This window comes from Aspergillus saccharolyticus (assembly GCF_003184585.1).
Source record: "Aspergillus saccharolyticus JOP 1030-1 unplaced genomic scaffold BP01scaffold_26, whole genome shotgun sequence".
Lineage (NCBI taxonomy): Eukaryota > Fungi > Ascomycota > Eurotiomycetes > Eurotiales > Aspergillaceae > Aspergillus > Aspergillus saccharolyticus.
This window is the reverse complement of record NW_020290636.1, coordinates 50,944-72,984: the sequence shown is the minus strand read 5'-3', so window position 1 is coordinate 72,984 and position 22,041 is coordinate 50,944. Positions and strand designations below refer to the sequence as shown.

General features: G+C 53.1%; 8 protein-coding genes across 8 annotated transcripts; 1 reads left to right on the top strand and 7 right to left on the bottom strand.

Moving 5' to 3' along the window:
- Positions 1-18: 18 nt before the first annotated feature.
- Positions 19-1,248, bottom strand: BP01DRAFT_367259 (RTA1 domain-containing protein; the record flags this gene model as incomplete). The annotated part of the gene is made up of 3 exons (XM_025576444.1): positions 19-197; positions 462-1,004; positions 1,068-1,248. The coding sequence occupies 3 exons, from the start codon at positions 1,246-1,248 to the stop codon at positions 19-21; spliced, it is 903 nt and encodes a 300-aa protein (XP_025429451.1).
- An 838-nt stretch (positions 1,249-2,086) lies between these two features.
- On the bottom strand, positions 2,087-3,199 carry BP01DRAFT_275562 (uncharacterized protein; the record flags this gene model as incomplete). Its single annotated transcript, XM_025571407.1, has 1 exon — positions 2,087-3,199. A coding segment is annotated over one exon (1,113 nt), but the record flags the coding sequence as incomplete, so codon positions are not given.
- A 1,379-nt stretch (positions 3,200-4,578) lies between these two features.
- On the bottom strand, positions 4,579-4,992 carry BP01DRAFT_323100 (DUF2945 domain-containing protein). The gene is made up of 3 exons (XM_025572781.1): positions 4,885-4,992; positions 4,717-4,829; positions 4,579-4,660 (listed from the first exon to the last, which is right to left on the bottom strand). Exons 1-3 carry the CDS (start codon positions 4,931-4,933, stop codon positions 4,595-4,597), a joined length of 228 nt encoding a protein of 75 aa, XP_025429449.1. The 5' UTR covers positions 4,934-4,992; the 3' UTR covers positions 4,579-4,594.
- Positions 4,993-6,054: 1,062 nt separating this feature from the next.
- On the bottom strand, positions 6,055-6,855 carry BP01DRAFT_402548 (uncharacterized protein; the record flags this gene model as incomplete). The annotated part of the gene is made up of 1 exon (XM_025578645.1): positions 6,055-6,855. One exon carries the CDS (start codon positions 6,853-6,855, stop codon positions 6,055-6,057), a length of 801 nt encoding a protein of 266 aa, XP_025429448.1.
- A 1,592-nt stretch (positions 6,856-8,447) lies between these two features.
- Positions 8,448-9,054, top strand: BP01DRAFT_402546 (uncharacterized protein). Its single transcript, XM_025578644.1, has one exon. The coding sequence runs from the start codon at positions 8,489-8,491 to the stop codon at positions 8,969-8,971; it is 483 nt and encodes a 160-aa protein (XP_025429447.1). The 5' UTR covers positions 8,448-8,488; the 3' UTR covers positions 8,972-9,054.
- Positions 9,055-9,644: 590 nt separating this feature from the next.
- On the bottom strand, positions 9,645-12,123 carry BP01DRAFT_344516 (purple acid phosphatase family protein). Its single transcript, XM_025573566.1, has 4 exons — positions 11,451-12,123; positions 10,696-11,391; positions 10,194-10,634; positions 9,645-10,107 (listed from the first exon to the last, which is right to left on the bottom strand). Exons 1-4 carry the CDS (start codon positions 11,804-11,806, stop codon positions 9,735-9,737), a joined length of 1,866 nt encoding a protein of 621 aa, XP_025429446.1. The 5' UTR covers positions 11,807-12,123; the 3' UTR covers positions 9,645-9,734.
- Positions 12,124-12,418: 295 nt separating this feature from the next.
- BP01DRAFT_344514 (oligopeptide transporter) lies at positions 12,419-15,565 on the bottom strand. The gene is made up of 9 exons (XM_025573565.1): positions 15,173-15,565; positions 14,804-15,102; positions 14,474-14,748; positions 14,219-14,421; positions 13,994-14,152; positions 13,837-13,934; positions 13,453-13,782; positions 13,212-13,394; positions 12,419-13,148 (listed from the first exon to the last, which is right to left on the bottom strand). The coding sequence occupies exons 1-9, from the start codon at positions 15,234-15,236 to the stop codon at positions 12,507-12,509; spliced, it is 2,253 nt and encodes a 750-aa protein (XP_025429445.1). The 5' UTR covers positions 15,237-15,565; the 3' UTR covers positions 12,419-12,506.
- A 4,133-nt stretch (positions 15,566-19,698) lies between these two features.
- Positions 19,699-21,437, bottom strand: BP01DRAFT_384399 (putative carboxylesterase; the record flags this gene model as incomplete). The annotated part of the gene is made up of 3 exons (XM_025577507.1): positions 19,699-20,727; positions 20,786-21,133; positions 21,198-21,437. 3 exons carry the CDS (start codon positions 21,435-21,437, stop codon positions 19,699-19,701), a joined length of 1,617 nt encoding a protein of 538 aa, XP_025429444.1.
- Between the last annotated feature and the right edge of the window lie 604 nt (positions 21,438-22,041).

Sequence of the window (22,041 nt, the reverse complement as noted above, 5' to 3'; positions counted from 1 at the left end):
CCACACGAGTCTCCTGCTTCAGGCCCGAATCCACCTTGTCGCGCGGTCCGGCCGCGTCCACGGCGCTCTGACAGCGTGCTGGAAGACAGGCCATTTGCCACATTTGCCACTCCGGGGAAGCATGCGCGCGAAGTTAGTGCCACGTGCGTTGAAGGTGATCTTGTCCGGGTCTCCCAGAAGGACCTGTCTGGACCTGTCTGGACTTATGATTTGGGTGCTGGGGGTGGTGTGATACATGTGGCACATGGTACATCCTGCGAACTGAGAAGTGGTAAATTACTGTACAGCCCTTTCCATCCAAGATCTGTTCTACTGTATGTACAGTCACTCAATCCAACATCACCGTCCCATCCAACAACCCATCCACCCCCAACCGCCGCACCAGCCGCAACATCCGCCCCGGATGGACCACCGCAAACGCAACCACCGCCAGCGCCAGCACCGCCGCATCCAGAACATACAAAAACGCCTCTTCTGAGCCAGCACGCTGCCCGTCCCCGCCAAAAACTCCACCAGCCGGTACACACTCCGCACGAGAATCAACCCCGTCCCCGCATGGAGCGTCCACATCGTCCTTCGCCAGGGAAGGGTGGGCTCGCGCGCCGCAGCCGAAGGGGGTCGCGTGCTGAGCCGGCGATGCACCGCGCCCGCCTCGAGCAGAAACCAGCCCAGCGCGGCCAGCTGCACCGCCAGCCCGGCGATGACCACCGGCTGCCCCGTGCGCACCCCCGCCGCGTCCCCGCTGGCCTGCATCGCGGACCCCAGCATCTGGCAGACGAAGCTGCCGATGTCAATTAGCACGTAGATCTTGGTCATCCAGGTCGAGCGCATGATGGTGGCGGACTCGGCGTGGAGGGCCCGCACGATCCGGCCGAGGCTCATGTAGACGCTGGCGGAGAGGAGGGGCGCGGAGCCGAGGATGAGCATCAGTTGCAGGAGGTAGGGGCTGCCGTCGCGGATGTTGTCGTGAGACCATGCGCGGCCGTAGTAGCCGCATGCTTCGCCTGTTTTCGGAGGTGTGTTAGCTGCCAGTCATGTTGCCAGGGGTTCGAGGGGTGGAGACGAACCGATACAGCCCAGGAAGAACGGGATGAAGAACCAGGCCCGCAGCCGGAAGAGGAGGAAGAGGTGTACGGCGGCGCCAAGAGCGAAGATCACCACAAAGGCATAGCCCGCGGAGGCGGAGGGATTGTAGGCGTAGAGATCGAACGAGGCGTGACCCCGTGGGCTGAGAGATTCGGTAGGCATGGTTGTCGGCCACGCTCGGGGAGGTATTGAAAGAACTCTCCGACAGCTCTTGCATCGCGAAGGGAGCGGTTGGAGATATAACTCCCAGGTGGTTGCAGCAGCGGAGTCTTCAATAGCATCAATTGTTCGATTGCTGGGCCATCGTGGAGGTACGAATACGTCGGCATTTCCCTATCGGGTAATGCTTCGGGATGCCGCCGTGTCGCAGTCACTATTTTTAAAGCCCGGGAATCGTGGGGCATCATGGTGCTGTCCTGGTTTGACTGACTGTAAACCTCAGATGCCCTTTCCTATCGTATATGTTGAAGTCAAGGTCTGCATTAGAAGGCATCTCAACGGGCGAAGTGGGTCCGCACCACACGAGTACGAAATGAATTACCGCATACAGATTGATCACAGATCAATGCCTCGTCCCTACCCCGAACAGCCCTGCCTATAGAGACGATGAAACGAATCCACATTTATCAGCCAGGACATCTATTGATTCAGCGTCCCACTCTCAGTCTCTTAAAGCAAGGCTTTCATAGTCCGTCAAATTGTCCCAACTTCTTGAAACCCCGTCACACAAACTACCTTATACACCAAGCACACCTAATCCTCCCCAAGCGAAACTATCATCTATCACAATCAATGCAATCCTCTATCTTGTTTCAGCTCGTGGTACCGTCGACACATACAAAGTCAAATAGTCTGCGGCGTGTCAGCTTTCTCTCGACTCGTCCCCAGTCAAACACAACTGTCCCTTCAAATTGGGAGATCCGGAATCGTCTCCCGGAACAATCGCATCCCTCTCCACATCATCGGCCTCAGGGGTCCAGTTTTCAGTTGCTGTTACCCCTAGCAGCAGATCAAGGAACTGCAACAGCACACTCGGGGAACAAGTCACCGGGATAAACTGCGCGCCGCGACGTATCCACCAGAGAGCCGTCCCGGCGATCCAGTCCGACGAACCATTCCGCCTCCCACCGAACGCACCCGACGCAGGAAGTAGGATATGTCGATAGGTGACCTGCGAGCATTTGTAGAGGGAGCGCGCGTAGGGCAGAAAGGAGGACTGCGCTGGTTTGCAGTCCTGCTGGGTGAATACATCTCCCCCCACCAAAGACAGCTCAGTGGTGCCGGCCAGGTACCAGACCTCCGGCAGGACCTTTCGGCGTCTCATCGCTTTCGGCGTCAAGAAGTGCTGAATCAGGCGAACTGTGGATGTGCAGTCGGATTCCTCATCGCCAGCTTCTGCTGGGTTGATGTGAGCGAGAATGAGAATGTCTGCGTCGTCCAGCATGGGCTTCAAAAGCATCAGGTCGCGCTGAGGGCTGTTCTTTGGTAGGTTGTTGTCCAGGTTGTGTATGGCTTTGACGCCTTCGGAGAGGAGTTGCTTTTCAAGCGCCGGCCCCAAGTCCCCAGCATCGCCCGCCATCACCACCTTCCCCCGCAGCGAATATGCAGTCCCTGCCACCCAGTCGAAGAGTTTGACAGCCGAACCCATGTACTTGTCCGGATCATGGTGGTGCAGAGCGTGATATTCGGGTCCCACGAACGTCCAATTCCGGTCTTTGGGTATGGTCTCGTAGGAGACGTGATTGGAGTCTTTTCCCCCATGAAGAATGACAGCCCAAACACGCGCCAACTGGGTCAGCAAGACGAGCAGCACCCCCCTGCGATCAATGCGCGCATCTATCGACATCGCCACCACACGAGCGAGCAGCCACCCGACCACAGTCCCCAGCATCTGACAGAACAGCTCGAATGGCAGGGCGATGCGTGCGTTCCGACGGCTGTACTTGGGGTTGAACTGGAGCAAACGCCCGTAGTAGAGGTGGTGATACTGGTGGTAGCGAGAGAGTTGGCGCAGGATCCTCCATTGCGAGCGCGACCAGCGATGGAGGAGGAAGTGGATCCAGTCGAAGAAGATGGTCCCGGCAAGGTAGAGGTAGCAGAGAAAGAGAGTATAGTCTACGGGTGACATGCTTGCGAAGTCTGAGTGAGTTGAGAGGATTATCCATTGCTACGTCTGGTTCTGGTTGCTGTTTAATAGTCTTGAAATGTGCACCCCTGAGTACACGCCGGACCGCTGCTCCTCTACCAGATTGCTGGAATAGATCCTAGATGTGGATCCTTTCTGGGGAACCGTGGACTGAAGTAGACTGCTAGCGCGATGGTGCTTTATTCGTGCTAGAGGCCAAATGAGTGCAGTGGATCATACAGATTCACACTGGCAGCCTCTGATCGACTCCAATCACCGTGGCCTGCGGCCTAAACCATCTAGGTTAAGGTTACTTAGTGTTATACCAAGTCACCTGTCAGCACGAGTCAATTGGCTATACCTACTCTTGTCCACATATCTTGAGACAGGGCCAAGATGTTTTCATTGATTGACGAACCTTCTTGCCTGCACGGACAGCCATGGCTTCATTCCCACACACATCCTAAAAATAGACCAATGACATTGCACACACATACGGGTACGGCTGTATACGAGTACGAGCGAAGTCTGAAGCTACAGCTCAGTGCACAAACAATACCTAGTTGAAGATATGGCTATATCGATGAATTAATGCTCAGGTTTGTAGCCCGTGTCTTGCTCAGAAGCATAATTAGCCTACTGGCAAACATGCATATCGTTCTGCGTGGACCTTTCTTTCGGAGGCCCATGGGCGCCGAGTCCTATGTTCGGGTGGATCTACACCTTTGTGTGATTGCCTGGGATTCATCAGTCACTCAGCTGTGAATATGCCACTTTCTCAGGCAGCCACGTAATGATTCCCAGAATGCGGTCCAGATTTGATGATGCCAAGCCATGCTCATGTTCAGTATCTACAGAATTCGGGATTTGGCCCATTATGGGAATATAGCCAGCGCCAAGCAGGAACACGGTTAGGCTTCCTCCTTGGCTTTCCAACATAAGGTGTTTTATGTGTGAGAGGCCGTTCAATTGATTTAGAGCTTCAGCCTAGTTAGCTTGATGCACTGCACTGCACCGCCACCCCTCTGCCTGACCAGGTAGCGTCCGTTTGCCCTAGAAAGGAAAGCCCTCACTGACTTGTGTCCTCATGGCATGTTCACTGCCTGATTCTCCAAATCTCTTCGCCCTGTGACCAAGCAATAAAATTAGCCTTTTGATGCCTCAACTGTCACTCTCGCCAAGATGATCGGGGTCTTTGTGTAGATCCTGTGAGTCTGGCCGTGCATGGCTCCACTCCCGGTTTACTTAAAACATCTACAGAAACTAACCGTCTACTTCTCTCGGCAATACAAACAAAATACCGTATTACATTCTCCGATTGCTATCGTTATATAACAGACACATACATCATACCCCAATCCATGCTTCATAAACTCCTACCTCTTAAGCACTTCCCAGGATGTTCTTCTCATAGATGCTAGTCAACTTGCCCGTGTTGTGATTCTCGACCTGGTCACCGATCAGCATCCGGCTTCGTCCTCGCGCAAAGCCTCAGGACAACATACCTCGTAACGGGGATTCTCCTCGCTGGCATCAACGTTGCGGTCGGCCTGCATACCGGGCTCCGTCAGGACGGACTTGATCGTGCCCACGCTCTCCGAGGTGCGGGAGTCGGGGCCTGTCGCAATTTAGTCTCGGTGTTCACAGCTAGGAGGGGGGTGAAGACAACGTACCGCCGACGGGCTTGTAGCGGACAGACTGGCCGTTGCTGTACTGAGGCATGTTGAAGAATTGGGATGGAATGAGTTTGGAGCGTTGATTGAATCAAATGTTCTTAATTCTGAGACGAAAGTGAGTGAGGTGTTGTTGTTCTGATGACTGGAGCGTACTGTCGGCGACTGCACTCCTCTTATACATCTGCTTGCGTGCTTAGATAATGGTGGACTGGGTAACTAACGTTAGGTGAACTTAGTCAAATAGTTACTGTAGATTGACGTCAATCTGGGATGATTATTCCATGACAACTGGATTCGGTCAATGGGCGGTCATTGTTGACGCATGGTGACATTATCGGGACGGATCCGTGGTAACAGTCGCGGGGCGCTCGATCGATCCGGCGATCCGGCGGGGAGGAGATCGCGATGGAGGGGGATCTGGCTGAAGCTTGAGCAATATCCTGCCTTCTTACAGGCGGATCGTCTTCCAGTGCAGGGGATCAGTATCACTGCCTCTCGTCGAGGCTACGTCTTGCGCCAAATGTAGCAAGAAGAGTCTAGTACATCACACCGCAATAAGTGCGGACAAGGAATGACTGTCTTATGATGCTCCTTGCAGCCAATGAATGAGGAAAAACCTTTACAGCTCGGATTTATCCATCCGTCCGCTGAAATGAAACTGTGTTCTCTGCATCTCCACCGAAGGTGACTAAAACTAACTCGTTACTGGGAATGAATTGACATTCGCTGCGTCTGGCACCTGTTCGTCACTATTACCAGATTGAGACTAGCGTCACCCTATCCCTACCAGCAGAAACGATCATCAGGTGGAAGGCAGTGATGAGCCACATACAGAGCTTCAAAGAAGCAATTTGTGGACTAGATGGATCATTGTGACGAAAGCTAGTGCCACGCTGGAACTTTCCAGGCACAGTCCGTGGAAACGACGCTCTTGGCGCGATGTGATTATAATCTACCCGAACGAGGTTTGCACTACGACATATATATACAAGGAACAACTATAGTATAGGATTAAGAGATAGAGTCAAAACACCATCAAAGAGATGTCGATTCAATTTTGTCAGTCGGCAAGCCCAGCAAAGCAGGAACCGCCCAAGTCCAGCGACCCAAGCAGTTCAACGAACCGCAGAGCCACCCAAATAACACCGAAAAGCACCGAAGTAGACCTCAGAGCCAGCAGTCATCATTCATAGTCCAGGGTTCCATATCCTCTTCGGGGTTGGGGATCCGGTGCATCACCCTGCGCATACGTCGCAAAAGGTCCTCCACCTGGGTGCAATCCTCATATAGACAGTAATTCGCGTCCTCGTCTCCCGGCCACAGAAACTGCCGGAATTCGTACGGAGGCGCTGGCGCCCACGAGTACCCTCCGACCATGTGGCCCTTGGCGACGAAGAACCCCAGCGTCCGGCCCTGCTGCTCGGGGGTCAAGTACCGATCCCCCAGCCCGCGGGCCTCCGCTCTGGTGACCTGGTCGCCCGGCCCGTGCACATCCATGCATAAGACATGCACGCATGTTCTCGCCCCGCTGATGATGACGGTGCCGCCGTTGCTGTTGGTGCTGCTGGCTGCTGGCGCACGTTGATGCTCGAGGCTGAGTAGCACGTGTTCGCGCGGCGGTGGTGGGTCTGCGTCGCCGCCGGCTCCTCCGCCTGCTAGAGGCAATGGGGTCTCGCGATACCGCCGCCGATGGAGGACGAGGCGGACGGGCTCGTGGTTCTCGGGGTGCTGGCAGCCGGAGAAGACCCGGAAGGAGTGCGCCAGGATGCTCGCCCACATCTCCGCCGTCTCGTCGGCGGTGGGCACAAAGTGTCCGGTCTGGGTCAGTTGCCTGCAGTCCGTAATGGCTCGCCGGAGTGAAGGGCTGTCCCAGTAGTCGGGGGAGAAATGGGAGCGGGTCCGCGAGCTGATCTCCGCCCAGGACCGGCGGATGAGCTCTACCTCGAGGTTATCGGTTGGAGGAGGCATTGTTCAAGGAAGTGGGGTCTGGATCCAGGGGGCAGCGGAGGGTCTGGGTTTCGTTGATTGAGTTTGCTCTGGAAATACTACTTCCTTCTAGGTGTGATGAGCAGTGAGGGAATGGAGGTTTTGTTGTGGATACCTTCTATTTATACGTCTGGTCGATGTAGTCGTGACGAGTTTAGCCGGAGATTGAGGCGGGTGTATGCGGAATACTTGAGGAAAAGGTCCGACTCAGCAAGGGTAGCGCATCGGATATCGATGGTATGACAAAGATGCAGGGAAAGTCACCTGGATGCGGTGTGTGTCCCATATCCAGAGAGAGAGTTGGTTGATTGTGGGGAAAAGCTCCGGAAGGCCGAACGGAAAGCCACAGGCAGGGAATAGACAGCCCTGATGGGGGATGGAGAGTGTACTGTATGGTAGTCAGATTCCTCACTACGTGGCTGGCACATACATCTTCCTGAGCTGGTAAATATGAAGCCGTACAAACGCAGTAGACTTCCTCAATAGGTCAATTCAGTTTGCAGCCGGATTATCTCAATGACTGAAATTTTGCGGTAGTAGGCGATGCCTGGGCTGGGGTAATTAGTTCTGATTATTTCGTCTCTGCACCACTAATCCAAACCAGATGTCTCGGCAGGCACTCCTCCATTCTCTTGTATAAAATCTTGTGCGGATTCTGTACTTACACGGCGCTTCTATTCCCTAGGAACCTTCCAATATGCGTCTCGAGCGTCTCTCTCTCCTCGGTTAATTAAACATGCTATATCAGCAAGCGATTCTGGCTCTGTTTCAAACCCCTACGAAGTTCAGGCTGGTGGTCACTTGTACGATAACTTTGGAAGCTTCAATATATAACAAATGATCACAGACGAGGAGAAACACGCGTATGTGGTGAATGTAGCCACGAGAGCCCATAACCTGATGGAGCGTGCTATGGTGGTCAGATGCAATGATTGATAGGATCTATCCCAAAATACAGTCCGTCATTATAACAAGGTTCAATAAGCTAAGCGAGGGGTCAAATATATATGAGATGCCTTAACTTCCTATCCGAACATTTCGGTTACGTGGAAAGTCAGTGGTTAAAGAAGGATACCGTTAACGCTGCCGCTCAAGAACCTAGTAAGAATATACCAGGCGTTTACATCATAACATCAACCATCGAAGGAAGTGTAGGGCCGATCTAATCATCGGAAATTTCTCTTTCGCACCTCGGGAAGCATTAGGTGGACAGGGAGATACAGGGATTATGATAAGCATTTTCCAAGAGCTGCTCACTACCCTGCTACCTTGTGACAGCATGAACAACCTTGGATAGAAATGACAAGAATATCAGTGCAACGAACGTTAAAGGTATATGACAAAATTGTGAAAGAAACACCCTCTCTCCCGACCAGGAAGCACTAAAGACGAGAATCAAGTCAACCGCCATGGTCCCTCATTCAACCTCAATCAAGCCCCCCCCCCAGATACGCCCTCCAAGCGTATACACACAAGCTCTCAAGAAGCTCGGTCACCAACTCCGCATTACCCTTCAAAGAGTAGGAATCACGCTTGAAAACCGCCGCGAAGGGAGTGGACTCCTCGGTCCAGGGGTTCCGTTTCGGGTTCCCTCAGTAGCATAGAATCCCACCCGATGGCCGCGAGCCACCATAAAGACAGGGCAGAACTTGAATTCATCCGCACGATCCAGAAATTGGTGCTTGAGGGTCCTGGCCTAGGCGTAGGTGGGATCAGGCCCGGGGTAGTGGGGCGTCGTCGGGCTGGTGCAGAAGACACGCAGCAGGATGGGAGGCCACGCGTCGGGTCCACAGCGCACATCCTCTGTGCGGTGAATATCCAACATGACGAGTTTAATCCCCGCTTGCTTGTTGTCGCACTCGTAGAAGAAGTGGGTGGCGAGCGTGAAAGGGGAGAAGGTCGGTCGGTGACTGGCGGGGTCGGGGTTGTGTTGCAAGGGCTTACCCAACAGAACGGTGAGTATGGCTGCCCAGAGGCTTCCGGTCAGGAGGGCGCCGTAGGGAGGTTGGCCCTGCTCGGCCTGGGAGACTCGTCGGGCGATGTTGTCGTCGTCCAGGTACTTCCGGCTGGCGTGGTTGTGAGAGGGAATCCACATTGAACCTCGGCACTCCTCCCACTCAGTTCTCGGGGGGTTTGGTGGCATTGTTGGTTGTCTTAGTAGATAGCGACGGTCAAGTTAGGAGGATTGGTGGTTGAGGTTGGTGAGGAACGAGCCAGGGATTGTGTTCTTATATCTCACTCGGGGCGCTCCGGAGCGTTGCCTTTCAATGTGAATAACAGAAGATAAAAGGCCATGTAGAGGAAGTTTTCGATCAGCAACTTTGAAGGCGGTTTGACGAAGAGATGTGGTACTGGAGATTGTCGGTTGCCTCGACTTCGCCAGGAGAGTGCGTTGCGAATGATAAGAGTTTTTTTCATGGCAGTTGAAATATGTGTGAAAGATAGGCCGAATCCTTTCGTCTTCCGCTGTTGCCGGAGCCTGTCATCACATAACTCATTCATACCTGAGCAGTTCTGACAGATGGGCTCTGTTGCCTGTTGCTCTTTGATTTGTTTTGAGAGGAGAATTTGAAAGCAGCACAGATGGAGATTTCTCAGATATTGTTCGTGTGCATTGAGAGAATCCTCGCTCTCTCACATCGAATAGCGGAGTCACCCCGAATACACCCAGTCTCAGAGTGAGGAATTGGCATCGGTCCTATGACTGCGACAATGTACCATCTCAGTGAGCTTCAGATGTTACCGGAAGCATACCTCAGTATCGACTACATCCGGACTCTCAATTTTATATTCACATAAACATCGCCTGCAGCAATATACGTAGATTACATAACATCACCATCTGGATCACAACTTTTCCTTCACGCCCGGAAGCCAGAATATCTCTTGCCCTTCCCCTTCGAGCCCTTCACAGCCGCCGGCTTCAACAGCGTCACCTCGTCGCCCACCGACCCGTCGTCGCCCCTGATAAACTGCCACTTGACCTCCGTCTCGCTCTCGACAGTCAATTTACTGAACCCGTAGTGTACGGTATCCAGCACGGCCGTGATGTTCGTCAGCCCCTGGCCCTCGCTGAATTCACTGTGGCTCTCGATGTTGCCCGCCATGCCGTTGATGATGTGAGTGATAGACTTGCCGTTGTTGGCAATGTAGGTGTTGTTGTTGAGAACGCTGGCGGTGTCGATCGTCTGGTTGGCGCCAAGGGGGTAGAGGCGTTCGTACCAGTGGATGTGTCTGCGTTTTTTGTTAGCGTGAGTGGTCGGAGGGAGTTATCATGCAGGTCACTCTAGCGCAAGAGAGAGGCGAACAGGGAAACTCACCCAGAAAAGTAAGCATCAACCCCATACTTTAGCAACAATCCCTCGAACGCCTCCCGTACGTGCAGCTGGTACGACGAGTACGCAGAGCTGTACATGGGGCGGTGGCTCATGACAAACACCCAAGGGGTCTTGCTGCGGTCAACCTGGGCCAGATCCTGCTGCAGCCACTTGTACTGGGCGTAGTTCTTGGTGTTCTTGTAGCTGCCGTCCACGGCGCCGAAGGGACCACTGTCGGTGAGAAACGTCTCCTCCGCCGTGGGAAGGGTCTCGTTGCCCGTAACATCCTCAGCAAAGGGCCACTCAGGGCTGTTGGCGAAGTCGGTTTCGCCGTCAATTGAGACAAAGTGCGCCAAGCCGTAGTCGAAGGAATACCAGAAGTTCCCGACACCACCAGTTTCCTCGCCGGGCATGCGGAAGCGGTGTTGGTAAGCGGTGAAGTTGCTGTTCACGGAATCGTGTCAGAAGTAATGAAGGTAAGATGAAGGGGAGAGCAGATGCTTACCGCTGAGACGGGGGACAGCTGTAGTAATTCAACTCATCCTTCGCAGCCGTTCCGTTGGCGATGTCATCATTCAGATAGGCTGTCAGCACGTTGCCTGGACCATCGAACTCGGCGCATGCCGCTTCATGGTTGCCGGGCATGACCATGTACGGGATCTTGACGGTGACGTTGCTGAGCCACTGCTGCCAGAGATCCCAGTTCGACTCATAAATGACGCTGACGTCACCACCCTGAGGACCGCCCTGATTGGGAATCTCACCCGCGGGGAGTGGCTTCTTATACTCCTCTGGGAGCGGCAGGTCACCGGGCAGTTCCGTGCTGGTGCCATTGTAGCACACGTCCCACGAGGACTCACACGGCAGGATACCTTCATACCAGTCGTCGGCGTAGCTGATATCACCGCCGTGCCAGGCAAAGGCCGTTCCCTCGTTGGCAGCCTTGATTAGTTGCTTGTGGGTGCCATGCGCGTTGGTGTAACCCATGTCATTCAGCACGGCAACGCTGAAGGAACCCTTGTCACCGGCCTCGCGCGCCGTCTTGAAGCTCAGCACTTCAGATGTGGTCGTGCCGTTGGCGGCTGGAATCTGGTAGTAGTAGGTGGTGCCTGGCTCGAGGTTCTCCAAGCTGACCTCATGGAAGTACTCGCTACATTGAGTGATAATTTTGATTTCAGAGCACGAAGGGGTGCGGTCGTAGCTGTTGCATCATTAGGCGGGGTTCATCGGGGAAATACCAGAGCAGGATATTATGCTTACGTGTGGGTGTACCCGCGAGCCACCTTGTTCAGCTGGTGAGGACTCTTTCCCCAGATCACAGAGGGAGTCTGGCCCAGCCCAAAGGGGGTCTGGTAGTGAATATGCATACCCTTGGGAATATAGGACAAGGAGATGACGTTCACATTGTTGCGAGGATTTGCGCTGGCCGGGCGAACAGCGGGGGGCTCAACCAGACGCGGGAAGCCTTTGCCATTGCCATTGACGGTGGGATCGACCCAGTCTCCGACGGGAACCGCCGGTCCGGTGTATGGGTAGCGTTCATCCGCGACAGGACGTGCCTGAGCAACCGTCGCGGAGAGAGCGACAAGCAGGGCGGACGCAGCAGTGGTCCTCATGGTCGCGTGGCTTGGAGAATTGAATGGGTGAATTGACTTGAGAGGACCCAGTTGACAAGCATCTGTTCACCGACATGACAGCGACTTGGTAGCGGACTTATATCGTGATGAGCCGGCATGGTTATCTCATCGCTCGCGTGCAGTTGATAAGCGGGCAAAGCAAGGTACGATGTCACACGTGTAGCTGGCCAGAACAACAATTGGCCAAGCACTTCGGCTAGAGCAATCAGCCTTAGCTGCAGGGGCTTGACCCATCAGCAATTAAGAGGCAATAGAAAAGCCAGAATGGTTGGTGATGGTTGCATGCAGTGGGGAAGGAGATGGAAGGAAGAATCAAGCATCATCGATGCAGTGGAGGAATCGAAGGAGAAAGGCGGAGGTTGCCGATACCATGTGCCTTAATCCTAGATCTCTTATTGGTCTCTGGCAGCCAGGCACAACCGGGTCTGGCCTGAGGTCCGCCTCGACAAATACTGGTCTTCTGATTGGGCAGACCACTTGTGCACGTGTGAGCTCAAGCCAGCCAATGAAAGCACATTCAGCATAATACCTGGGTGCCTCAGGCGTCAAGAGAGTATCCGCTCATAGCCGAACAAAGCCGTGTCCACTGGCAGTGACACCATTATGGTCTAGTAGATATATACACAACTTCACTAAATGTCATCGAACAAATCCAATCCCACTTCCCCTTCTCAGCAGTTTAAATCCCAAATTTTCCACTCGCAGGGAGAGGCAAATAGGAGCACCCCTTATAATCACACGTATCTTTGTACACCTCCGTGCCCCACCAACTAAAGTGCGACGACGCCCCGCTATAGAAGATAGCGAAGAAGATCACCACACCTGCAATCGACACAGAAGAGTCCAGCGCCGAGCTGAGTACGAAGTTATACTTATACCACCACTGGTACAGGCGCTTGCGGATGAGGACCCCGAACGTCAAACCCACAATCGCCCAGCTGCCGTAGCTGGTGCCCGTCGCCGGTGGCAAGTAGTTTAACCCGCCCAGGAACAGAGGCACGTGGACCCGCCGCCACAGGGAGTTGGGATAGCGACGTTGCAGGTAGTACACCGGGATTGGGAGTATCGCGCCCATGATGAAGAAATACAGGAGGGAATTGTAGCCGATGCCGTTGTTGAAGAAATTGCGAGGGCCAATGGCGCCCCAAATCAAGCTGGTGTTGAAGTGGGTGCGTGAATAAGGGCAGGTAAACCCATTGGTGCCCGTCGTCGTGCAAATCCCTTCGATGTGGCCGAGGCCCCAATTTAGAACGCAGACCGAGCTGAGCGTGCCTGCGATCATGCCAACTACTTGCACCAGGAAGACTTTGCGGGGGGGCACCTGCAGAAAATTATATCAGCACGTTGTGTTTTTGCTGGCTCACGATGGAGGAGGTATACTTACGTGACAGTAATCCCCCAGTTTCATGTCCTGGGCAAAGTAAAGACCCTTGATGGTGGTGATGTAGCCAATGTCGAAGAACCAGATGTTGGCCAGGACGCGGTTCTCAAAGACGAACCCAGCGATGATGCGGCACAGGATATCAATGTTGATCTTCAGGTTCGAGGTGGCGTACACCAGCGCCAACTTAAAGAGAACTTAGTATTGTGCACAGAGTCTGACGACACCAGCCAAACCAACTTACCGGTCCGTAGAACACCATGGCAACAGCACAGGCCAGGAGCACGCCATACCAATGCAGTTCAACACGCCAGTATTCGACAGCAAAGATAGTCGTAAATAACGCAACGATAGCAGTGATGAGGTACCACCAGGTAGGGACTCCAGGATGCCCACCGGCTTTTTCCGGTTCTTCCTGCTCGTCGGAGAAGGATCGACGAAGTAGTCCAGGAATTCTCCGCGCAGCAGCGGCCAAAACATCTCGCTTCTCGAGGAGGGTCCACACAAGAAGTGAGCTCAGCGTCGCAAAGGACAGTCCAAACATATTCAGGGCGTAGGTGACGGGAGCGTACACCTAATCATACATGTTAGCTGTGCTCCTGGATCTAATATCTCTCCAGGAACTTACAGGCGAATAAGCTTTGTATTTCGCGAGATCCAATTTGTATCCAGTGGCCGCACTAACGACCTTGGATGCTTTGTACACGGCGCCAGTATTGTCATACACTGGGTAGAGGTCCCTTCTCAGCAGAAATCAAACAAAACTGTGACGGTAGGTATCTTACCTGAGGAACTTTGGAATGGAAGGTGGCCGGAGTACCAGATGTTTGTATAGTAGCATGCGACCGCTACAATCCAGATCCAAAAGGCCAATCCAGCGAAAACATTGATAATCGCCCAGGAAGGGATCAACAGCGGTGACCCAACGTACGAGATTTGACTCCCTGCGTATGAGTCTCGTTAGCGTCGTGTTGCAAATAGTGATTACACATGTAGCTTCAAATTCTCACAGTCAAAGGTGATAGGCAATAACCCCATGCCACTCTCCATGCCAAATAGCTGGTTGACAACCACGTTTTTAGGACTGATCCAGCAGGGAAAAGTGAAATAACTCAATGCCGGAAAGATAAAGTCTGGGAACCAGTACCAGCAGAAGGAGATACAGAAAGCGAGACTGAAGAAGCCGTAACGTGAGATCTTCCATGTTTCGTTTCTAGCCCTCTCGATTAGTTCGGCAGCTTCCAACAGGTCAAAACAACACTTACAGTCCTTGAACATCCCTTTGGCCTATTTGGTGCAAGGTAGTCGTCAGTGCAGTGCAGCTCAGAACACCCGGCCAGACGAGCTCGCGAGGCTCTACCACTAGAGCACGGTAAAAGCCAGCGAGACAGAACCCAATGAAGAATGTTCCCAAGGTGATGAGGATCTGAAATCCCCAGCCTGCACTGTATCCGTAGAACTTTTGCTGTTCGGTCAGAACATCCGCGCCCAGGCGGACGTAAATGCTCAGGTTGGACATCATATAGATCAAGACATGTTCCTGCCACATGTTATTGCAATTTCGACGTGGTGGGCTTGGGTCGTGCAGTACATACCTTCTGACTGAACGGTCCTGGATTCAAGTTGAAACTCCATGCTCCCAGAGGCACATTCCAAGCGGGGATGGCCTTTTCCCACAGCTTGCCTAACGGGTATGCGAGGAGGAGAACGACGGTGGCGGAGATTGTAATAGATGGGTTGCGGAGGGTGTACAGGGTGTTGAGCCCACTGGCAACAATGCAGAAGCCGATGCCAAGCACCCACATGCGCAGGGTCAGGACCGGCTCCGTCGGGTCATCCTCGAAGATGCCAATGCCAGCAGCTCGCAGCACCTCGGTTTGTGATGACACTTCGGCTGGAGCGGCGGAATCGACCCATCAGCACACGCGACCGGGAGTTTTCTGTGGCATAGGGGAAAAACCAACCTTTGTCCTCATTATTCACGGCGTAGACATCTTCCTTGTCCGCGCCCTTGATGTCGGTGGCCATTGCGAGGCAAAGAAAGAGAAAAGGGGGTGAGCGACCAGACTCGAGCCCAAACGGAGTGGGAATCAATTGCCGCGAAATGATAGTACAAGTGCGCGGAAGGGCAAGATTATCAGATCGATCAGATATTTTCCATCAGATAAGATCCAGTGGTACTAGGAGGTTGGCGATACTTAACGGGCAGCTGGGATGAACGGTCGACGGAATTTTCCACTCACCACCGGCCCTGTGCGACCACCGTCATCACGACCACCCTGCTGGTGGGGGGAAAGACAGAGTGGGCCCGGTCTCTGTCCGACTTGGCTCGCAACTTGGCTCAGCCCTATCCAGCCTTATGAATTCAGGGTGAAAAGGGTGTCTGCCTAGCGGTGGTGGGTCCTGGGCTTCGGCTCCAGTGTTCCTCATTAGTTGCAGTACTCTTGTGGCCGAAAGTTCCGCGTCAATTGAAACAATCGTAGAGATCATACGAAAGACCATCCTGTACCTCCGTTAATATTGGCGCAAGCTTGGTTGCTTTGGCTTATCCTCAGACTGTTCCCGCATGTTATTTTGCGCAGTAGTAACCACTTTGCCAGTGATGAATTGTGCTCGGCTAAGCGATCGGCTAGCTTATCCCTAAGGATCAGTGGTCAGCCACTGGCACCCCCTTCGCCCGTGGATGCATTCCACACTAGTCGCAGAAATGGAGGGTCCGGTGGAGAGGATTGGCGAATCAATGATCGTGAATCCATATGTGAACTCATGCACGGAGACGAGACATTATCTGATTGTGTCCGAAATTGGTTCGGGAAAAAACGGTGCTGCTGCACCAGAGAGAACTCTACTTACCAGACTTCCAGGCTGATGCGCTCTGCGAGCCGGGCAGCGGAATATGCATTTTTGGTTCCCGTTCTCTTATCAGATCCCGCCACCATCAGAAACCAGACATACAGTACCGCTGACAGAAAGAGATCCCAATTGAAGTTGATGTCAACTATCAGCCCTACGAGGTGTAGGCTGAGCAGATTCGCATGGCATACGTATCCAGTGCAGATCAAGAAATGCTTGTTGACCCGTTGAAGGGTATATGGCCGCGGTGGGGAAGCCAGCCCTGCGAGGATGTGAAAATCCATTAGGGCCAAGTGTTTTCGGGCCAAAGCGGATCAGATAATCGCGCAAAGTCCACCTTCTTTCTACACAGCGCAATAAAGGCATCGAAATATTAGACCTCGTGGAGCTGTACAATCAATGAGTTTATCCGCCCATCATCTTGCCAGACTTATCATCATGCCAAGTGCAGCGATTGAGAACCTGAACACGGTGCCAATGGCTGACTCCCAACAAGAACCCACTTATCTTTCCTCTCACTTCAGAATCAGTGGGTTGGTTACATCCGCCGGGCCAGGTTGCAGGCACTAATCAGCCATGTCTCAAATTACCCCTCTCACTCTCGCCTTCATGCCATCCATTCCACTTTCGGCTAATCGCGCATTGCTCGACACGCGTGGTAGAGGCACCCGGCGATTCCTCGCAAGTTGATTCTCTCAGTAGCAGGTCATCATCCGTGTCCGTGATTCCTAGGTCTGTTGGCCCCTTTAGACTGTATCACATAAAATCCTGAGCGAAAGTCATATCATCGGACCATAGACCAGATCCTGAATCAGCTTAGCCAACAATCGAGGATCAAGTGGAGTTTCGCATTTACGCGGCGCGAAAGGCGAGATCAGAAAAGCTCTCGCCAAATGTGCCACCGGCTAAAATCACCACCTCCCCTGATGAGCAACTAGTGTTTTGTCAACTTTGTGGTCGTGGGAGATGGGTTCCATCAATTGATCAGGTGTTGTCTTTAATAGATAGATAGATTCAATCATGGCGTTGCTGGTACTAAGTGCCTGAAACAACTACCGGATGGGAAGCGCCTTGCTTCTCCAAGGCATACCACGTGACCTTAGTGCGAGTCCTAACTACCACAAGAGTTGCCTTTTACCCTTGTAGGGAATTTCTAAACTAGTATGGTTCTTGAAAGATCAATGTAGATGGTGATAACCCGGTACTAGCATTACAAGGTCTAAGAAAAGATAACTGTTGCTCTCTCAGTTGCTCCGGAGTGCACCCTTCTAACCGGCTGTAGCGGGCTGTAGCGTACTGCGGGATATATTCCCGAAGGCTGCAAAGTGGATCCCACCAGTAAGATCACAACTTGAAGAAACCATGACGAGAAATCAATATTCTGCAATATTCCTAGGCGGGGTATAAACAGAAAGTAACATGGGAAGAAAAGCATATCGTAGTCGTAGCGCGTCGGAGAGAACAGCGATTAGAAACGAAGACAAAGCAACCCACAACCAAAATTCACGCGCTCGCAAAAGACTTCTGCCGAAGGGGTAGGCTCGTCGTCCGAGGCCTGCTTTCGGAGTCTACCTCAGCCTCTCTGGCATGCTCAGTCGTATCCGGAGCCACGTCACTCGGCTGATCGGACTTGTTGATCGTCTCTGCTCCTCGCTCATGCGCCTCAGCCTTCTCCCTCCGTTTCCGCAGAAGTTTATGTTTGGTCTCATCCGCCTTCTCATGCAAAGCGCGTACCGTACGCTTGGTCCGCGTGTAGCCTTCAATTCCTATCAAGACGGCGTAGGACTTGCTAATTGAGACGCCCGACATGTCGACACCTTGGTCCTGAAGAGAATGCACGAAGGCTCGGAAGTTGGCGGCAGGGGGTCGATAGTGGCCACTGGTGATCTGGTCAGCTTTCTTCGTGGTCTGAAAGTGAGTATAGATGGAAAAAGGATTTACCTCAGAGGGGCAAGGCTCCGCAATTGGCCATTGCGGATTTTGATGAGTCCCGCGGCGGCGATGCGTGCGCCGCGGAGAAAGGACGAGTGCTGGAAGGCACCGGATTCTTTGATCCCGACAAAGAGCCGGAAGGAGGTATCGGCCACCTAGTCCCAACGAATCCTGGTCAGAGACAACTGTACGAGCAGCGACTGGGCCAGAAAGTGACTCACAAAGATCCACATATCCTCCTTCCTCTTCGTTGACTTCCCTTTCAGTGCATTGAACATGGTTGCGGGTGTGGTATGCACGAATTTCTTGGCCACCCTGGCCGCCTTGTACTGATCGCTGTCATGCTTTCCAACTGTATCATCATGCACACTTTCAGCCGTGCTAAAATCCGACGAGGAGAGCGATGATAGCGACGAGGAGGAGGATGAAGTTGCTAACGACGCAGAGCCATCAGCCTCAGCAACAGCAGCACTATTCCCCTGGAACCGGGGCGCATCCTTCTCAACCGGCACGACGCCGTGCAAACTGTCCTTGAAACGCTTACTATCCGTCCACACCAGCTCATTATTTCGTGCCCAGCGAAACCGCCCCGCAGTGTCGACCGTGACCAGATAGTTCATGCGTTCTTCTCGGCTGAGGTAGCGAACCTGCTGGCGCTCGAGCTTCTCGCGCGGACACTGCGGCAGATCGAGATCTTTGCCCTCGCCGTAGTCGAGCCAGTAGAAAAAGTTCTCCTGCGTGGGCGCGGTCTTCCAGTACATGTGGTACACGCGCAAATTGCTGCCGTGCCGGTGTTTCAGGTCGACCATCTCCAGAAAATACTGGAGGTCCATCATCTTGGCAGTCGTTCCGGCGGGGAGGTCATGGTGAATAGGACCGTGGCTGCTGGTGCTTTGAGGGGAGGAGTGGTGATCATGCTGGTCGGCCGCGGTGATCGCGGGCTCGTCGCGCAGGGCGGGCAGGATGTCGTCGTCATCGTCGCCTCCGGCTCGTTTGGCAACACTGACGGCGCGGAGCCAGTTTTTGCGTGCCTGCGTGGCACTGTCGAGGTTATTGGCATCTTCTGGGGCGGAGGGCCGGTGGATTTGACGCCATTCGGCTTCTTTGACGGTCTGTCAGGAAGAGATTGTGAGCGATCAGTGCGGGCGGGTTTACCGGTGGTAGAAGATTACCTCGATTAAACGTGATATGTTCTGTGTAAGTCCCAGTCCTCGCAATTCTCTTCGCGTACGATAGCCTCGATAGACTCTCTTGATATGGAATTCAGGTCAGTGACAGCGACCGAGAAGACTGGGCAAAGAGACCTCCGAACCTGGATGGTTTGTGCGGCGTTTCGCTCCTTATCGGTGACGTCACGCACAGTGGGGTTCGGCTGTTGAGGCGGTGGGGGAGACACTGTGTCTGTGTCTGCACTCATCTTCATGCTCTGGCAAATATCGCGATATATTAAGCTATGAGGTAGAAGGTTGCAGAAGGTGAAGTGATATGAGAAAAGTTGGACAAGCCGGAGGAAAAGATGGAGGAAAGAAAGATGGACGGGACAAACACGGGACAAAAAGAAAGCGATCGTCGCGACGTAAGGCTGAGAGATTGGCATCTTGGCCGCGTGCCCATTACAAACGCCAAGCATCTGACAAGACACTATACATGGATTGTTCGATGATATGCTTGGGTCTATCGTAAGAGCATATGCTACCAGTGCCTTCTACACCTCGGTTGTCTCACTCAGGTCCTCCCACAACTGGCAGCGCCGCACCGACAATGCAGGCACCTCCTCCATGGCGGTGCTGTTTGTCTGCAACCGCATGCGTGATCCACTACCCCAGGTGTTCCACTTGGGCGCACCGCCATATCGCAGTGGATTTGGATTGAGCTTGATGGCAAAACTGATGAAATAGTGCATGGTCACCGGGATAATGCCCGCGTTGTAGGTGAGATATGAGGAGCTGCTACTAAGGGCCCCGGTACTCCCTGCCCCAAAGATTGCGGGGAGTTCAAAAGTATGTGGCACTCCAATGCCGCCAGCCAAATTAGACTGATCGAGAATATTGACTCGGTAGTTCCATGTCGACTGCGGAAGGTATTTGGCGACGGACACCGTGAGATGGTTGCCGGGACACGTAAAAGTCGAATCCCCGTAAGCATCCGACGAGGTTCTGAACCAGGCTCCATGCTTGGGTAAGGGGGTTCCATGGGGATAGGCGTCCAGAATTGTTCCCAGCTGTGCGTCGGTTAAGTGAGGGTAATTGTTCTTGAAGAACTGCGACACGTCCGAGCGTGTACTGGCGTTGTAGGCAAAGTTCGAGCCTTCGTCTGTGTCATCACCCACCAGGGTCGGGACCTTGATGAAATGACCCTTTTTGAAGGCATCATATAGAAGCTCAGGGACAAGAGAGCCATCCGTTACCGGCAACCAGTACCAATCGGGAAGTGGACTACTGCTGCCCCCCGGAAAGGGAGCAGCGGTGTTGGCACGTTGAAGGGTCGCAATGTCGCTTTGTCGCAAGCATTGCAGCGGTTCACTTGCATTGGAACAGCCGGTCTCATCAACGAATCGGTCATATTGGAATTCCATCTCAGCGACCGTCCTTTGCGTGGGCCAAAACGATGATTCAACCACGGCGCCGACAAATAACTTCTCATCTTTACCTCCAAATGCAGTCAGATGGAATGCGACCGATCCTGCGCCTGCAGAGACACCGTGAATTACGATGTGGTCTGGGTCTCCGCCAAACTATATCGGTCAGTCTTATTAGTCGACAGAATTGTTCCGAGGACTATAATAGACATACCGATGCGATGTGCTGTTTGATCCAATGAAGAGCCTTTCGTTGGTCTAGCAAACCCACATTCAAGTCGCCGTTCTTCCTTACCTCCTCACTAGCCAGGAAGCCCAAGGCGCCGACCCTGTAGTTGAGCGTGACAAACACAAGCCCTTGTCCGGACTCCTCCACGACAGTTGTGCCATTATAATTTGCATTCGAGTTCTGTGCATACCCCCCTCCCTGGATAAAAAACCATACTGGTAGCTTTGACTTGGCCGTGGCTGTAGAAGGCTTGAAGACGTTGATGAACAGGCAATCCTCTGTCCATTCACTAGGGTTGTCATCTTGGCCCACCCCAATGCAAATTGGTCCATACTACCTTCCTCCATCAGCACTAAAGCAAATGCGTGAGCTTGAGGGAGGAGAGGGTGCCTCATACCTTGGTGGCAGCTTGCAATGTGCTATTCTTCACAGGATCCTGAGGTGCTCGGAATCGGAGATCTGCCAATGGAGGAGCTGCATAGCGCATACCCAAGAATTGATCCACTCCTCCCGGAAGACGCGTGCCTTGATATTTGGCATATCCAAGGTCAACAGTAGGAGCTGAAGCGCCATTGGAGAAGCCGGGAAGGGCCCCTGCGACATTGAAGATGGTCGACAACCAAAGAACGGGCTTCATGTTTGTTAGAAGCAGGTTCGAATTTAGTGTTTAGAATAAGAAACGACTCACAATTTTCCGTGCATACTCTAGACGGAAGAAACATCTCATTATGTAGCTGCCCACTCTTTCATCCCTTCTTCTTCTGCAACGCTCTCCATGCGGGGTTATGAAGACAAGCCGTTTCCAGACCGAGTCATTTTGCCGGTTATAGAGTGCTGCAGGTATTGTGGGGACTTGGTGAAATTCTCCAGGAATAGGAACATCTTGACAGGCAAGGGGGCTCGGTTCAAGTGTGATGGCTGGAACCCATGGAAGTTTGCAGCGGTCGGTAGATGAGCAGCAACCTTTTTTGGAACCGTGAACTCATGGCAACTGATACTCATTCACTGGATATCGTGGTCGAATCCTGGAAAGTTTGGACTTCAAATGACGGTCGAGAATTGGAGAGCTGGTATGGTTGGCTCGAAGAGTGAAGATCTGACCTCGATGACTTACTTCATCCAAGGATTTAAGGCTAAATAGAGGGTCGGAGCTCGCTTCTCCATTGTCCCGAGAACGAGTCATTCTCACCTAAGAGGGGCGTAGACACAGTTCCAGTTCCCTCATAGCGTACCTACTGTGT

Coding starts and splice junctions, on each gene's coding strand:
- BP01DRAFT_344514 (XM_025573565.1), bottom strand. CDS start 15,236: ATGGCCACCGACATCAAGGGCGCGGACAAGGAAGATGTCTACGCCGTG. Junction 14,749..14,803: donor CAGGACCGTTCAGTCAGAAG/GTATGTACTGCA, acceptor AACATGTGGCAG/GAACATGTCTTGATCTATAT. Junction 13,935..13,993: donor TCCATTCCAAAGTTCCTCAG/GTAAGATACCTA, acceptor ACCTCTACCCAG/TGTATGACAATACTGGCGCC.
- BP01DRAFT_402546 (XM_025578644.1), top strand. CDS start 8,489: ATGGCCGCGAGCCACCATAAAGACAGGGCAGAACTTGAATTCATCCGC.
- BP01DRAFT_344516 (XM_025573566.1), bottom strand. CDS start 11,806: ATGAGGACCACTGCTGCGTCCGCCCTGCTTGTCGCTCTCTCCGCGACG. Junction 11,392..11,450: donor GCTCGCGGGTACACCCACAC/GTAAGCATAATA, acceptor ATGATGCAACAG/CTACGACCGCACCCCTTCGT. Junction 10,108..10,193: donor GTTGATGCTTACTTTTCTGG/GTGAGTTTCCCT, acceptor CAAAAAACGCAG/ACACATCCACTGGTACGAAC.
- BP01DRAFT_323100 (XM_025572781.1), bottom strand. CDS start 4,933: ATGCCTCAGTACAGCAACGGCCAGTCTGTCCGCTACAAGCCCGTCGGC. Junction 4,830..4,884: donor CCGCTACAAGCCCGTCGGCG/GTACGTTGTCTT, acceptor AAATTGCGACAG/GCCCCGACTCCCGCACCTCG. Junction 4,661..4,716: donor AGGAGAATCCCCGTTACGAG/GTATGTTGTCCT, acceptor ATCGGTGACCAG/GTCGAGAATCACAACACGGG.